The sequence below is a fragment of the Lagopus muta genome, chromosome 5, assembly GCF_023343835.1.
Source record: "Lagopus muta isolate bLagMut1 chromosome 5, bLagMut1 primary, whole genome shotgun sequence".
NCBI classification, from domain to species: domain Eukaryota; kingdom Metazoa; phylum Chordata; class Aves; order Galliformes; family Phasianidae; genus Lagopus; species Lagopus muta.
This window is the reverse complement of record NC_064437.1, coordinates 8,858,189-8,873,317: the sequence shown is the minus strand read 5'-3', so window position 1 is coordinate 8,873,317 and position 15,129 is coordinate 8,858,189. Positions and strand designations below refer to the sequence as shown.

At 50.6% G+C, this 15,129-nt stretch overlaps 3 protein-coding genes across 3 annotated transcripts in view; 1 reads left to right on the top strand and 2 right to left on the bottom strand.

Moving 5' to 3' along the window:
* The first annotated feature begins 75 nt into the window (after positions 1-75).
* On the top strand, positions 76-10,164 carry LOC125693277 (nuclear autoantigenic sperm protein). Its single transcript, XM_048944978.1, has 15 exons — positions 76-210; positions 798-848; positions 973-1,083; positions 1,571-1,651; positions 2,172-2,269; positions 2,968-3,828; positions 5,612-5,694; positions 6,420-6,496; positions 6,615-6,688; positions 7,240-7,428; positions 7,642-7,808; positions 8,203-8,256; positions 8,350-8,421; positions 9,365-9,496; positions 10,004-10,164. The coding sequence occupies exons 1-15, from the start codon at positions 155-157 to the stop codon at positions 10,055-10,057; spliced, it is 2,160 nt and encodes a 719-aa protein (XP_048800935.1). The 5' UTR covers positions 76-154; the 3' UTR covers positions 10,058-10,164.
* Positions 10,165-10,271: 107 nt separating this feature from the next.
* On the bottom strand, positions 10,272-14,025 carry CCDC17 (coiled-coil domain containing 17). Its single transcript, XM_048944997.1, has 9 exons — positions 12,628-14,025; positions 12,292-12,477; positions 12,076-12,190; positions 11,905-12,007; positions 11,772-11,831; positions 11,427-11,704; positions 11,191-11,348; positions 10,867-11,003; positions 10,272-10,726 (listed from the first exon to the last, which is right to left on the bottom strand). Exons 1-9 carry the CDS (start codon positions 12,769-12,771, stop codon positions 10,705-10,707), a joined length of 1,203 nt encoding a protein of 400 aa, XP_048800954.1. The 5' UTR covers positions 12,772-14,025; the 3' UTR covers positions 10,272-10,704.
* A 122-nt stretch (positions 14,026-14,147) lies between these two features.
* Positions 14,148-15,129, bottom strand: part of GPBP1L1 (GC-rich promoter binding protein 1 like 1) — a 30,915-nt gene continuing 29,933 nt past the window's right edge. Inside the window, exon 12 of the mRNA XM_048944995.1 lies at positions 14,148-15,070. Coding sequence (XP_048800952.1) covers positions 14,927-15,070 — 144 coding nt within the window. The 3' untranslated portion in view covers positions 14,148-14,926. The remainder of the gene's footprint in view (positions 15,071-15,129) is intronic.

Genomic DNA, 15,129 nt, shown 5'->3' with positions numbered 1-15,129 from the left:
AGAGTGCGGGTGCGCGGCATGCTGGGAGCGGTAGTCCCCCTACGGCGTGCGCGCGCCGCCAGGCGGGCCGGGGCGTGTCCTGGGGGGTATATAGGCAGCCGGAGGGGTAGGGGGCTGCACTCTGCCGCCGCCGCCCCTCTCTCCCGTTGCTTCCATGCAATCTTCGGCCGCCGCACGCTGCGTTGAACCCGCGTCGGTCGCCTCGGATAGGTAGGGCCGCGCGGGGAGGCCCGGGCGCGTCCAGGCGGGCGGCGAGGGGAAAGGGGCCGCTTCGACTCCGTGCGGGCGACCGCGGAGGCGGCGGCGGGCGGCCGGCGGGCTCCCCCGCGGCGGGGAGGGGAGCGGGGCCGGGGGTGCCGGGCGGGCCGGCCGCCCTCTTCCCGTCGCCCTCCCCCGCGCGGGGGTTCGCGCCGCCCCGCTTCGCCGGGGCCAGCCGGGCCCGCTCGGCTCGCGCGGAGCCACCACGTGATCCCTGCGCGGCCGCTGCCATCTTTTTTGGGGGCAGCCGACGCCGCCCGACCCGCCCGGGCGGGGTGGACCGGAGGGGAGGGCGGTGGGAGGGCGCGGTCACGTGGCGCGGGGCCCTCAGCCCGTCAGGAGCCGCCGTGGGGTTTGGCGCCAACGGTGGGGGCGGGGCGACGGGAAGGCGGGAAGCGCCCATTGTCTGAGAGGGGCGGCCGGGCCGGGGCGGCCCGTCAGCACCCGGCCCTCTTCCGGCCCTGTTGCGGCCGTCGGCGCCGTTCCGAGGCCGGCCCTCGCGCGTCCCGTCCCGCTCACAGCTCGCTCCGCCCGCGCAGGATGGAAGAGGACCTGGCCGCCCCCTCCACGTCCGCGGACGGAACGGACAGGTGAGGCTCCGCTCCGGGCTGCGCCGTGCGGCTCCCGCGGATCCGGCCGAGCTGCGTCAGCCCGCCCGGCGCCTCTCGTACCCGTAGAAGCTCACAGGGCCCCCCGTTGGGCTCCTTTTTGCAGCGTGGACGTGGACGCGGAATCCAAGAAGCTGCTTGGGCTGGGACAGAAGCATCTGGTGATGGGGAACATCCCGGCTGCCGTGAACGCCTTCCAGGAAGCTGCCAGTTTGCTGTGAGTAGCGGAGCGCCTGGTGTTTGTACCTGCGCTGCCGGGCGTGGGGAAGGCTGAGCTGGTTGCGGTGCTGCTGTGGTTACGGCGCCGAGGGGAGCACAGGCTTGTGAAGTTAATTCAGGTGTGGGACAGCGTGATGGTGGGTGTGCCGTCTTGTGCTGCAGTCCCCGAGGGAGGAAAAGGGATCTGATGTCGTCTTTCTCCTGGCGAGGCTCTGATGTGATCTGTTCATGTGGGAGCAATGCAGTTGTGTCACTTGCTCAGTCAGTCAGTCTCTGAGGGTGATGCTTCTTGGATTCTTAATTAACTTGCTCTGCTGGACGCTTCTGAGAGCCAACTCTGTGTAAGCAAGTGGGGCTTTCATCCTTCCTTCGCGGTGCTGAGTGAACCATGAAACTACTGCTGTCCAGAAGCTTTTGTCTGTACAGCTCAGGTATCAAATCCTCCCAATGAAGCACAGGCAAACAATGCTTTGTTACTTTTGTAGGGGTAAAAAGTATGGTGAGACAGCGGATGAGTGTGCAGAAGCTTTTTTTTATTATGGAAAATCGCTCCTGGAGTTGGCAAGGTATGCTAATGGTTGTTTGTTTACAGTGGCTGTCCTTGAATGCATGGTGTGCTTCCTTCAGGGGGTTGGTTTGTAGCTGAGCAGTGACTGTATGCTTCTTCCTGTAGGGACTGGTTTAAAGCTTGGTAACTGAGAATGAAAAATGCTGCTAGGAATAATGCTTCTGGTGGAAAACAGCTATGCTGCTTTGAAATCTGATAACATACTGTGGTTTGTTCTCTGCTATTTAAGCAGCGTTTCTTGGTAGCAGTGCTCTTCCATGACACAGAAGACAGTGATGGTTTTTCTCCAGAGCAGTATGAACATCTGCAACATTAATAAATAGCTTCATCTAATAAGCACCTGGTGTGTCAGGGAAGCACGTAACACTCAGGCGCCCAGAGCCTGGCTGGGGCAGTGGGGCTTTGTCCCTTGGTGGGCAGGGTTATGCTGGGTGGAATGTGCTGTGGTGGTGCAGCTTCCACAGTTAAAGTGATGTAGTTACGAGAGCCAAGTGATAATGATCTCTTCCTTCTTTTAGAATGGAAAATGGTGTATTGGGAAATGCCTTAGAAGGGGTGCAGGTTGAAGAGGAAGGAGAAAAAGCTGAAGATGATTCCGCGTTGCCGGCTGTTGATGGTATGTAAAGTTGTCAGCTGTGTCACAGAGGTACAAGCTGTGCTTTTGTCTGACTGGTCTAAGTCAGTACATGGTGTCCTGGGTAGTCAGAATCATTCTGTTGAAACTTCTGCAGCCAAAATGGATTTTTTTGGTCTTCTTATCTTGCTTAAAGATGAACAAAACTCCTGCAATGAACTTATTGCTTAAGCATGTGTCAGGGGTCACCAGATGTCTGTGTTCTGAAACGCTGCATTCAAGCTTGCTTTCTTAAGCTTCAGGGTCAACTTGAACTGCTTTGTAACCTTGTAGCAGTACAGTGTGTGTAGCAGGACAGGTCAGTATTGAAAATATCCAAGAACGATACTTGCTTTGTGCTGGGCAGCTGGAGATAATGCAGGAATTCCTGTAATCCAGACTATTAAAACACTGGCATCTCTTGCTTAGCTGCGACTAAAATCGCTAGCGCAAACTGCACACTGCTTGAGCAGCTGCTTGCAATAATGCAGTCTGGGGAAGGGGTTTGCTTAGTTTGAGTTACGTTGGTTGCATCCCATCCTAATTCCTTGTGTTCTGAAAAAAGAGCTTTTAGGAATGGAATGCCATCTAACCTGATGACAAACCAACACACTGGAGGGTCGGAGGGTGGTATTATCAGTGCCCGTTAATGTCTTTATCACTAAACTCGAAGAAATGTTTATGCTTCCTCAATCATGTAGAAGAAGCAAGGGAGGAGTTAAGAGAACAGGTATATAATGCCATGGGGGAGAAAGAAGAGGTGAAGTCTTCAGTGCTAACTGAGAAGGAAATCAAAGGAGAGGACGTTGAAATGGAAGATGTTACAGAAGAAAAGCTAAAAGAAGACGCAGTTACAGATACGGAGGTAAAGCTTGAAGGGTCTGAAGAGAAGACAGGGACTTCTGTGGAGAAAGGAAATTCAGAAGAGCGTGACAAGCAGACAGCTGTGGAAAAGAATACAGAAGCAGCAGCTGTGGAAGAGAAGGCAGTGGAAAAAGAGCAGAACACACGTGAAGAAGCAGAGGCAACTGAGGGGAAGAACAGCATGAAGGAAGTGTTGGATGAGGAGGTGAAGGCAGCTGTGGAAGAGGATGAAGCTGCAGAAGCATCTGCAGAAAAGAAGGGAGGGGCAGGAGAGCAGCCGGCAGAAACAACAGAAACTGAGACAGCTGTGGAAAAGGGAGAGTCTATAGAAGGGCAGACAGAAGTGGCTGTGGAGGAGAAGGCAATGTCACAAGAAGGGGCAGCAGAAGGGCAGGCAGCAGTCATGGAGGAGCAGAAAGAAGCTGCAGAAGAACAAGCAGAAGCAGCTGAAAAGAAGGTGGAGGAGAAGGGGTCAGTGGAGGCGGCTCCGGAACAGAAACCAGGTGAATCTAAAGAGATGGATTCCTCAAAAGAGCCTGTGTCTGAAGTGGGTGAAGATCCAGCTAATGTTACAGGAGAAAAAGCTGAAGTGGCTGCTAAGGTAGAGAAAGAGGAAAAGAAAGATGACCTGATGGAAGAGAATGAAGGTGCTAAGGTAGAAAAAGAAGAGAAAGATGACCAGATGGAAGAGGGAGAAGGTAACAGTGAGAAGAAAAGTACTTGTGGGTGGATGACTTGCTGGATTTGGCTAACCGTGGGTAAAATGTTCCATTCAGAATTTTCTGTTTGCCTTAAAACGAGGAAAAAGGGGATTTAGAAGGATTTTATATCTGAGTAACTGGTTTCAGTAAAGTTTCAAGAAATAGAGAATCATCTCAGTTTCTTTAGACTAACGCTTAACTAACTGCAAAGCAAATCTGTAAAGCAAACTTACAGCGCTGTGAAATGTGTAAGTAAAGGCTAGGCTGGTGGAGAATACTGAATGGATGTTCCTTGCATGTCTGGGTTTAATGCACTAACCTTCAAATAACTCACGAGTTGCTTCTGGTTGTAACCATACTTTAAAACAGTGGAGCAGAAAAATAAGAAGTGCTGAATATATAATGAAGTGATAAATTTGCTTTCCAGAGGGCAGGGAGTAACTTTCTATGCGAGTCTTCCTAGCAGTAATTGAAAGTGAGAATTTGGCTGATGAACCTAAATCTAATTTGCCTTGGAACCTGCAGATTCACTGCTTCCATCTAGTGCAGTTCTGCAGGTACCTGGCTTTTTCTGCCATTCTGCTTCCCCGCATCATTATGGCTGTTGACAGGGTTAAAGTTGCCTGGTAAAACCTGTATCTTTGCTGCAGTAGTATCTGCATGGCCTTAGTAGGCCATGGATTTCTGTTGGACAAGTTAATCAATAGGCTGCTAATTGAAACTTGGCTTATCATTAGCTCAGCTGCACAGGAAGAGCCTTGTTGGAGAGAGGCAGGTCTGCAGATCAAGTAGCTCTGGATACTGGAAGGACTTGTACTGCCCAGTGCAGTGAGCACAGCATTGAAGCAGCTGCCTAGGAAGGTGTCTGACCAGAGTGTGACTGAATGTGAACTCAGAACAGTTACCCACCCTTCCTCATCCTATGTAGGACTGTTTATGTACACACTGCTTCCTTTTGCTCAAACTCTTGTTGGTATGAGGACCCCCTTGAACATCCTAGTCTGGTGTATGGCCAGCATCTGTTCTGTTTTACATTTGGTCAGGCTGTCCATGTACTTAATTATTTTGGCCCTCTCTGGCTGATGTGTACTCCTTGGCAGTTGGACTGAGCAGCTCACAGGTTCTCTAATCACCATAACAAGCTCCTGTTATTCTAGAATTGGTCAGTGGTCACAGTGAATTGGTTGACTTGAAGCTAAAGTCACACAAATTAGGTGTTCTTCAAGTAATTAGATTCCTTAGGGGCACACCTCAAAGATTCCTGGTAGAGCAGATGATGCAAAAGTCCCACGATATCAAAGCCAATTACCACTGTATGACAGCAGGTTCATCAATACCATTGTAAACATCTGAAGTGAGGAACCTGAATTCAGAAAGACTTATCTGTACACAGCTTGGCAGTTATCTTGCTGAAAATGCTTGTTATCTGTAGCATGAAGTCCCAGCAACTGACCAGCACCTCTAGGGCTGCTCAGGATTCCATGGCTTCAGTGGGAATTCACCACGTGTTAGTGAGAGCAATTTTAGGTAAGTTTCCATGCTGGCATTATGAAGTTGAATTTTAAAATGTAAGCTGAGGTTGCCTGGAGCTACCTGAGTTCACAGAGCCCAACGTTTTCAGCAAGATGGCTGTTGCTGAGAATAATTTTACCTGTGCTGTTCTTAATCACACTTCTAACCTCTCACTGGAAGGATAAGGGCCGGATAAAATACTCTGCCTGGCTCCGTGTGAAGCAGCACAGTGACAACAAGTGTTCTCATTCATCTGCTTTCCTCCCAGAAACAGAAGAATCTGAAGACGAAGATAAAGAAAATGAGAAAGCTGAAGATGACAAGGAGAACGAATTGGCAGCAGAAGACAAGGTGAGGTTGCTGAGCTCTGCTGTTGGTGCTCCTGAATGCAATGTGTGTCTAAATGTCATGTGAATATCATTAAGTTTATAAAAGCTCACGTGTATTTTGTTAAGTCCTGTACAGGAAATAAGTTCTGTGTGGTGAAACCAATGTTAGCTACCAGGGCCGTCAGGGTCGTTGGATTTTTGTCTGTAAACTGGTGCTTATTCAGCTGCACTGAAACAAATGCTTGTGCTCTGTAGGTCATTGAGGCAGCCTGGTGGAGGGGAGGCCGGCCTTGGTTTCTCACTGAAGTTAATTATAACAGTTCTTTGTCAGTTCTTGCTGTCTGGTTACTTAGTTTGAGTGCACTCAGTCCAGTAAGTGGTGACAGAGACTGGGAATCCAGTGGCAAATGTAACATTGCTTAAATCTGGTGAATTATCTTGGCGTAGCAGTTCACACTGGAAAACTCGCTGATAGGAGAATATTGCTGCTTAGTATCCTGTTATTTCTGGGGGCAGGAGGAGAGAGAGGAGCCCATATCAACTGACAATGTAAATTTAAGTTCCACTTAAACACCTTCATACCAACATGCAAAGTGTGAGCTGATATAATGAACTCTTACACATTTTTCCTTTTATCAGCAAAGCGTTCATCTCTTGGTTAAATGCATTCTGCTTAAAAGCATAAAGTTGTTTAATGTGGTATGTATCCAAGTAGCTTAATATTTCGTGCATTTCTGATCTTTACAGGAAAGTGAGGAGGAAGAAATTGGAAATCTTGAGCTAGCCTGGGACATGCTGGAGTTGGCCAAAGTCATCTATAAGAGGTAAAATCTAAGGCTGTAATTTGAACGTTTGCTAGAGAAACTCCCTCAGCTGGGAGGTGGTGTAGCATGATGCTGCATATTCTGAAGACTTGAAAACAGCTTTTTCCCCTTGATTTAGGCAAGAAACAAAAGAAGCTCAGCTTCATGCAGCTCAAGCTCATCTAAAGCTAGGAGAAGTCAGCATTGAATCTGGTAAGTAGTGCTAATTGTTGTGAAGTGCTAAGTTAAATCTTGCCATGTTTAATTTCATACTCAAAAATGAGTGGAGGTGACTTAAGGCTGAGAAGGTTGGGGAGTGGTTAAAAATGAAAACAGCTCAACTTTGTCTAATTACAACAGTACAGCCATAGGATAAACTTCTTAATGGGGGACCCAAGGAAGTTTCTTAAAGAGGCTGTACCGTGCTTCCCTGGAGCAGCAAAAGAAAGCTTTGTGTTAGAAGTGGTGTACTGTCAGGCTAAAGCAGAACACAGCATTGTTTCATGGAGATTTGGTTAGCTTCAGAAACTGGGAAAGCCTCCTTAGGTTACTGTGTTGTAAATACACAGAGCCCCCTTGAGAGGAGCAGGGGAAGTGGACCCTAAGCAGTGTTGGATTGTGAGCGCTGTCGTTTGACGACAGGAAAGCATCCTGTTACTGAGCTCAGCCCGTATTCCACAGTAGTTCTCTTTTCAGACCACATCAGGTGGAATGAAATATGTAAAATATGTTCTTTGTAAAGACTTTGTGTCTTGCTTCTATAGAGAACTATGTGCAAGCTATAGAGGAGTTTCAGGCCTGTCTGGCCCTGCAGCAGAAATACCTGGAAGCTCATGACCGCTTGCTGGCTGAAAGCCACTACCAGCTGGCCCTGGCCTACCACTACAACAGCCAGTTTGATGAGGCAGTCCAGCAGTTTGGTAAATCCGTAGAAGTCATTGACAAGAGAATGGGTGAGTTCTCCAAAATGGCCTCGCTAACTAAAGGGCTTTTGTGGGTCAGCACTGCCTTTAAATTGCCCTAAAACCAGTCTGCGATGCAAATGTTCACTAACAGGCCATACCAACATCAGCATCTGTTGGTGGGCACTTGCCTCTGTGGTGTTTGTAATGAGACAGCTGCTTTGCCTTCAGGCTTTTTTTGCCATGGTAACTTTGTCGTTTCAGCAATGCTTACTGAACGAATAAAGAAGGCAGAAAGTGGTTCCCCTGAAGATGAGAAGGAGATTGAAGAACTGAAGGGACTCCTCCCTGAAATCAAAGAAAAGATAGAGGATTCAAAGGAGTCTCAAAAGAGTGCAAGGGTAGCTGAGCTGGCATTGAAAGCAACTCTGGTTAGTGTGCATCCTGTGTTCTCCTTTGAACCAAACGTTCTTCTAGCGAGGCTTGAAGTAAACCAGTAATGGGAGAAGCTGAGACTTCACATAGAGCAAGAAGTTAACTAATGCAGTTAAAATCTAACGATAGGATTAATAGCAAATATATTGAAATTAATTGTTCCAACCTAAACTTGAATTTGTTGGGGTTCTAAGCAATAAGTCTGAGTCAAATGTGAGACTTGAGTGTTACACCGCTACACGAGCTTTTGTTCTGTCTCTGCTGTATGTAAGTGCAGAAGTAGAATGCAGTAAGACACAGTTGGATTTCCTGCCACTTCCTAAACTGTGTACTGGCCTTTTGTAAATAGGTGGCAATAGGTGCTTGTTAACTATTTCTCTGCTGTTCTAGGTTGGAACTACATCTGGTTTTGCACAAAGTGAAGGCAGCGGCTCTGTTTCTACAGTAAGTTGGGCAGAGAAAGTTGCTGAGAATTCATGTCTGCTTTAAGGATTATGGCTTGCTGTTATTGACATGTCAGTGTCTGTTCCTTAATAGATTCCAGTAAGAAAAGCTGCTGATGGAGCATCTCAGTGTGTTACAGACATCTCTCACCTGGTCAGGAAAAAGGTGAGTCCAGCAATGACCAGGAGAATAAACAGCTTGTCAGAGCATCGGCGTTTTGCCCTCTATAGTTGGATTTCTTGGCTTAGAGCTTTTACTATGGAGCCTGGAAGAACACTTAAAAGTAGTAACAAAAACTGTGTAAAACTCCTTTCCACTGGGAGGTGATCAGTGTGGGAACCACCCAGCTCCAGATGTGTTGGTGATGGTTCAGCACCGTGCCTGACCACAGTGATGTAATTGCAGGCTGAATTGTTTGCCCTCTGGAGATGCCCCCTGAGCAAATGCCCTGCTCTGGAGGAACTGCAGGAGGAGCGGGGCAGCCTGTAGATACTGAACAATTAAGATGAAGACACAACCAGGCTGAGTTGGGTTCCCTTCTTTCCAAGTGGAAATGGAGAATTGAACTTGAAAAATAGCAAAGCCAGCCCTAGTGTGTAGCCATGCTGTCTCTTACTCAGAGAACAGGATATGCTGAATACAAGGTTCCTTTTAGAGTATAGGGATTTTCCAGAGTTGTTCATAGTGCTAATTATCCTGTATGGGCTCTTAGTTTTCATATTACAAACCGTTATGACACAGCCTGCCTTGTGTTACACTGCCTGCTTTGAGCTCAAGTCTGTCAGCAGCAGCTTTGATCTGCTTTACACAGGTGATTGTAAATAGCCTCTATTCACTTAGCTGTTACCTAGCTCAACAGTACAACAGTAACTCATTTCCCTGTCAAAGTATAAGGATAATTCAGCACTGTAGCTACTGGCACTTGCATAATCCTTCTGGTTATATGTTGAGATGTTTGTGCTTCAGAGCTTTGGTTAAATCCTAACAATTAAGTTCTTGAACCTGGCAAGTAGAGCTTAAGTAAGTAATGTACAATGACATCTAGATGCTAACTTTCTAAAAATACTTCAATCTGTACATAGTGAAGACTAAACAATTTTGTCTTCAGAGGAAACCAGAGGAGGAGACCCACCAGGGAGACAACGAAGCTAAGAAATCTAAAGCAGAACCGGCTGTCAATGGTGGCGGTGGTGACGCTGCCCCCAGTGGAAATGAGGTTGCAGAAAAAATGGAAGAGGAGGTGGGCAGTTGAGTCAGGACTCTGTGCATATATATACATATTTTTTTCTTCCCCCTCTGTTCAGGCATGGTTTTGTGCATGGTTTCATCTGTTGCTGATATACTTTATTGCCTGTTGGTCTTCAGAGGCTTCCCACAAGATGGGGAATATTCCCAAGCTGCATGTTGTACTGAGGTGTCTGACACTGAGTGAGCTGGGAAGATGCCAGCTTTGGCAACCTGCAGCCAAAGGGTGGGACAGAAACGTGCTGGGGCCCTGCATGTGTGATTCAGGTTAAACAACAGCACGAAGCCCTTCTCCAGAGCATTTCTGTAGTAGAATGTTTAAAGGTTTTGAAATCCTTAACTTGGCCTACAATTTTTCCTGTTTCAGAGTAGTTCTGGGCTCTGGCGATGAGCAAAGCATGCATGGTTACGTCTTGAAATTAAAGAAGCTGACTGCTGCATGAGTTGGTGCTGTAATGCAGTGTTTGATTTTTAAAAATCAAATACTTCTCTTTCCTTTTAGACAGAGAAAAGGCCACAAGCAGAACCAGGGGCTGCAGTTGAAAGCACAGTATGATAATTCTTTAGCTTTGGACACTCCTCTCCTTCAAAGGAAAATGGTTTTGTATATAGTGTATTTTTTCACTTTTTGGCAACTTTTGTATGACTTCAATAAAGATTGTAAGCAAATGTTCCTTGTTCTGACCCTGTTTCTCTCTCAAGCTCCTTCCTCCCTGCTTTTGTGCTGCAGCCTTGCTTTTCTACATAGAGCTGCAAAAGGGTTGAGCTGGGGCAAGAGGAGGCAATGTAAGCCCTGGGCCTGGCGGAAGGTGCAGGGGAGGCAAGGCTGTCAGCATCTCTCTGGCCAGTTACTGTGGTGTGGTACCTTCCCTGCTCCTGTGTGCTGCAGCGGCAGAAGGCTGCAGTCGCTGTGTGCTCCCTCCCTGTACTCCTGGCTTGCTATGACTGAACTGCATTTTGCAAAGTTGGTGCTGGTTCTGTGTCATCTGACTTGGCAGCTGTAGTACAGCTCTGTTCTTCAGGATATGATGCAAACAGTGAACTTCACAGTCTGTACGCTGGAAAAGGCCAGGAGGTGAAGAGCTGTAGGTAGAAGCCATTTATTTCACACACCCACCACGAGCCCCAGGCTGATAGAGGAAATCTTGCATGGGTTTTGCTGCTCCTTGGTTTGAGCCTTGAACGCCTCCTGTTAAGCTTTTCCTAAATGTACCTTGAGACATGTCTTAATGGAATGAGCAGTTAGGGGAGGGGGAAAAAGAATGGGAGTGAGCATCGTCACAAAAAAAGTCCCTTATCAAAAGTCAGGGTGAGCAGCTCTGTGGCCTGAGCAATGGGACAGGGCACAGCTCATCCTGACCTCACCTCTCAGGACTTTTGTGCTGAGCTGGTGCCTCCTGAGTAGGAGGGGGGTCATCCAGGGCTCCAAAGAAGATGCCGGGGAGGTTGGAGGGTGCAAGTGGGCGGCTGGAGGCTGTGGGGCTGCTTGTCCTTAGCGGCTCCTGGGGAAGGAAAAAGGTAGCTTTAATGGGGGCGGGCCCCCTGGGCACCGGGAGCAAATCACACTTGCAGTTTGGCGCTTACACAGGGAATGCCCCCCAGTGCAGCCAGGGAGCAAGTACCAAGTCAGCACCCTGGAAAGGCCCTCACAAGGTGAGAGTTACCCTGCAACACGAGGACCAGACTCACCGCCAGAGCTAAGGCTGGAGGGAGTGGAGGGGCCACGGGCGGTGGGAGGACGGCTGGGGGCAGGCGCGGCCCCATCCCCTCTGCCTGGTGTCGCAGCAACATCTCTACATTTGCCTTCAGCTGAGCCAGCTCTGCATTCTGCCGGGCTGCCAGCGATCCTGGGGAACAGCAGCTCAGACACGCTCAGCTGCCGCCTCACAGACAAATGGGCATTGCTCCATTCCCCAGTCACCCACCAACATCAGCTCGCATCTCCCTCCGGACCTTCAATGCCAGGAGCTCATCCTCGAGCCGCTGGTTCTCCAGCTCCACAGCCATCAGCGCCGCATCGAGGCCCCGTGCCGCCTCAACAGTGATGGTATCCCGTCCCTGGGCTCTGTGCTGGGGCTGGTACTTGCTCATCTTCTGTGCAGCCTTTTTCTCTAGTGCCATGGCCTCCAGCTGGAGGTCTAACATCTGTGCCAAGGTGGCCTCGTCACGGCCACCAGCACGCAGGTAGGAGAGCCGCAGAGCCCTGCCATGACGCTGGCATGAGCGTCTGCTGGGTTCTGCTGGGCTCCTGCCCCACCCTCAGCTCTCACCTGGCCTCAGCTGCCAGCGGCCCAGAGGGTGGCAGGAGGGCGTCGAGGTGAAGGGCATCCCTGAGGAGGATATGAGCAAACTGGGGCCCAGCAGGCAAAGGGCCCTTTCTGGGCAGCATGCAGCAGGGCTCACCCTTGGTGCTGGTGTCCAGCTTTGTCTGGCAGCAGCTCTGCAGCCCAACTCATTTCTGGTGACAGTTGCTTGTTGCACAGCAATGCCAGCTGCTGGCACAGCTCTGTGGGACGCACAGCTTGGTCACTCCAGAACCACAACCATCGCCCCGCACCCCGTGCTGGTGCCTACGCTCTCTGTGCCGCTCTAGCTGCTGTGTCCTGGCCCGGATTTCAGCCACGTGGCGCTGATGAGCCTCCAGCAGCTCCGGTGCCCGTGGGTCCCCTCGCGGCGGGCCGGGCTCTCCCTGGGGCACAGAGGCAGCCACGGCTGTAGGGGCCGAGCCCACGAGACGGGGGCGACCCCGCACTACGCTGCAGACGAGTGGGGCCGGTGGGGCGGTCTCACCCGCTCTGCTGGCCGGCTGGCAGCGGGGGCACGGAGCAGCGCCCGCTCGCGGGGCGTGAGAACGTCACCCAGCGGTGCGCCGCGGGCTCGCCCCGGGCCCTCACGTCCCACAGAGAACCGAGGGAGCCCGGAGAGCGGGAGCAGACGGCGGTGCTTGGGGCGATCCTCGTGCCGGGACACCGCGACCTTGAAGAGGCAAACGGGACGGGAGGGCGGGAACTGCTCAACAACAGACGGACGGGCGGCACGGCTGCTCTCGGAGGAGCCGCGGCCGCAGCCCGCGTTCTCGCCCGCGGACGCGTCCCTGCCCCGCGCCCAAGCCCGGCCCCGCTCTACCGAGGGGTCCCGCAGTCCCTCCGTCCTTCCCGGCTCTTCCCCCGGCCCGCCGAGGCACAGCCGCTCGCGGTGCGCCCTTAGCAGCGCACGGGAGCCGAAGGCCATGCGGCAGCGCGGGCAGACGAAGGCTCCGGCGGCCGCCATCGGACTCCTGCAAAACACCCGCGCCCCTCGGCCCGGCTCGGCGGCCCTCCCTCCTCCGGGCCGTCCGCGCCGACCCGCTCGGGGACGCGCCTGCAGTGTTTGAGGCCGCCGTTGCTACGGGCGCCGAGCCCCGCTCCGCCCCAGGCGCACGGCCCGTCCCGGCTCTGTTCTGCGGGCCGCCCTCCCGGCGCTCACCTCCACCGCGCGGTTCCTCGGGGCTCCTCTCTCAGCTCCCCCCGCGGCGCTCCTCCGGTCCCCGTCTCTACCCGGTGCGCCCGGGCCGGGGCAGCTGGCGGAGGCCGCGTTCCGCCTCGCGCTGCCCGCCCGCCATTTCGGGCTGAGGCTCTCCTCTTCTTCTCCTTCTCTCCTTCTTTCTCCTTCCCCTCAGCGCAGGGCATAACGCCTCATTGGCTTCACCTGCGCTCACAGCGCTCCCCGCTGAGCAGTGAGGGCTCCCGCCTCAGGCACGGCCCGTTTCCACACAGCGCTGCTCACGAGCGGCTGTCAGCGCGGATACACGCTCACGGACTTCTAAACTTACCCAGTTTCTTGGCTTTTGTAGCGCTTTTCCTCACGACTTTCCCCATCGATGGGTGAAGGCAGACAGCTGCCACAGACAGAAGCGATCTAACGGCGCGGATCGGCGCTGGGGAGCTCTCCTCACGGCAGCCCAGCTCCGCGGGCCCGGCTCCCATTACACACGCACACAGCCGCACTCTCCTCTCTCCGTGGAGCAGCAGCAGCTCCACACAACCCAGCCGTGCTGCCCCCCGACGCCCAGCTCCCCCGCTGAGGCGCGACCCCGGCCCGCCCACCGGCCGCAACCGCGCACCTGCCTTCGGCCCCGCGGGTTGTGTTCCCAGCTGAACGGACACTGAAATAGCTTAGGCCACACCTGAGTTGTTTGTAAAATCCTTTTTAATCTAATAGAAATGTTTTCATGATTTTTTAAAAAAGATTTCAATGAAAACAGCTTTGGATTCAGACATTCCCTTGCCACGTTGTGAACACAGACAGCAGCATTGCACCAGGAACAGGCAGTGACACCGACCGGTCGAGCTCCACTATTTTGTATGAAGCGGAAAACAAAGCAAACTGCTTGAGTGGAAGATAATTCAAATTATTGTCTTTAATTTCTTTAAAAAAAAAACACCAACCAAAACCAACGAACACGGGCTGCCATCTCTCCATTGTTCTCTCCCTCTCCCTTTGTAAAGGAAGAGTTCAGCTCCTGCAGTCCCAGCACTACAGCAATGTTTGCCAAGTGGAAAAAACACAGTGGGAGAAGCAGCTCTTTATCCCCAGTGCTATTTGAACCCCAAAGTTGCACATCCCTTTAGAGGAAAGGTTTTCTTACATAAGAAAGACAATTAGAATTGGCAAACTGATGCAAAATATTTATTCCAAGTTAGTTATTTTTGATGCAGTAGTTTTTCCCCCTCATACAGACTCAATGTGATAGTCACTTTTTTAAATCTGTAAATAATGTTATCAAAATAATCTTAATCTTTGAAATCTCACAAAAAATTTATATTTTACAATCCACCCTGAATATCAAGGCTGCAAGAAGAAGAACACAAACAATTCCTATATCCAAATATTTTACAGCTGTACCCAAAAAAAGAAAACCACAAACGCCTGGTTAAGTGATGAAGCTCCCCGAGCCGCCAAAAAAAAAAATAAAATAAAATAAAAAATTCATGTTATTAGCATTAATTTAACATAATTAGAACTTCAATAGCCATTTTGTCATTGACAATGATTGTTTTAGCACATGTTACCGCACAACATTGTGTAATGCGGGCGGCACTGTTAGAAGCTTGTTGTTGCAAAGATCAGTCAGCCACTCGTATCCTGCTTACCAGACTGAACTTGTGCACTGCCCCACAAGGGATTTCTGTCAAAATTTGCTAGCTGCACAAACTTCTATTAAGCATTAGGGCAAAACCAAAAGAAAAAGCTAAAGAAGCCAATTTCTCTCTTCTTTGGGATACAATTATTTCCCTTGTGCATGAAGTATCAACAGAAGAAAAAACTGAACAGACTGGAGACAGAATAAACTCTGTTTAGTTTATACAACCCCCAAACACATGTTGAACTACGAACTGAGTTTATTGGGTTGGTTTTATTTATTTTAATTTTCTTGTGCCCACTCTCAGGCATCGTCATCTGAAGTCTCGCTGCTACTGGTTTCTGTTTCCGAGTCCTCAATCTTTGTCTTAAAAGTGCTTCTCCAGTGGAACAGGCTGGAGCTGCGGCCCTGAAGAAATCCATTCTTCCCAAATCCGTTTCTTCTTCGCTGTGGGAATGAAAGTAAGCTTTAAAATAAGCACAACTATGGAGAGCAACTGTCACCAG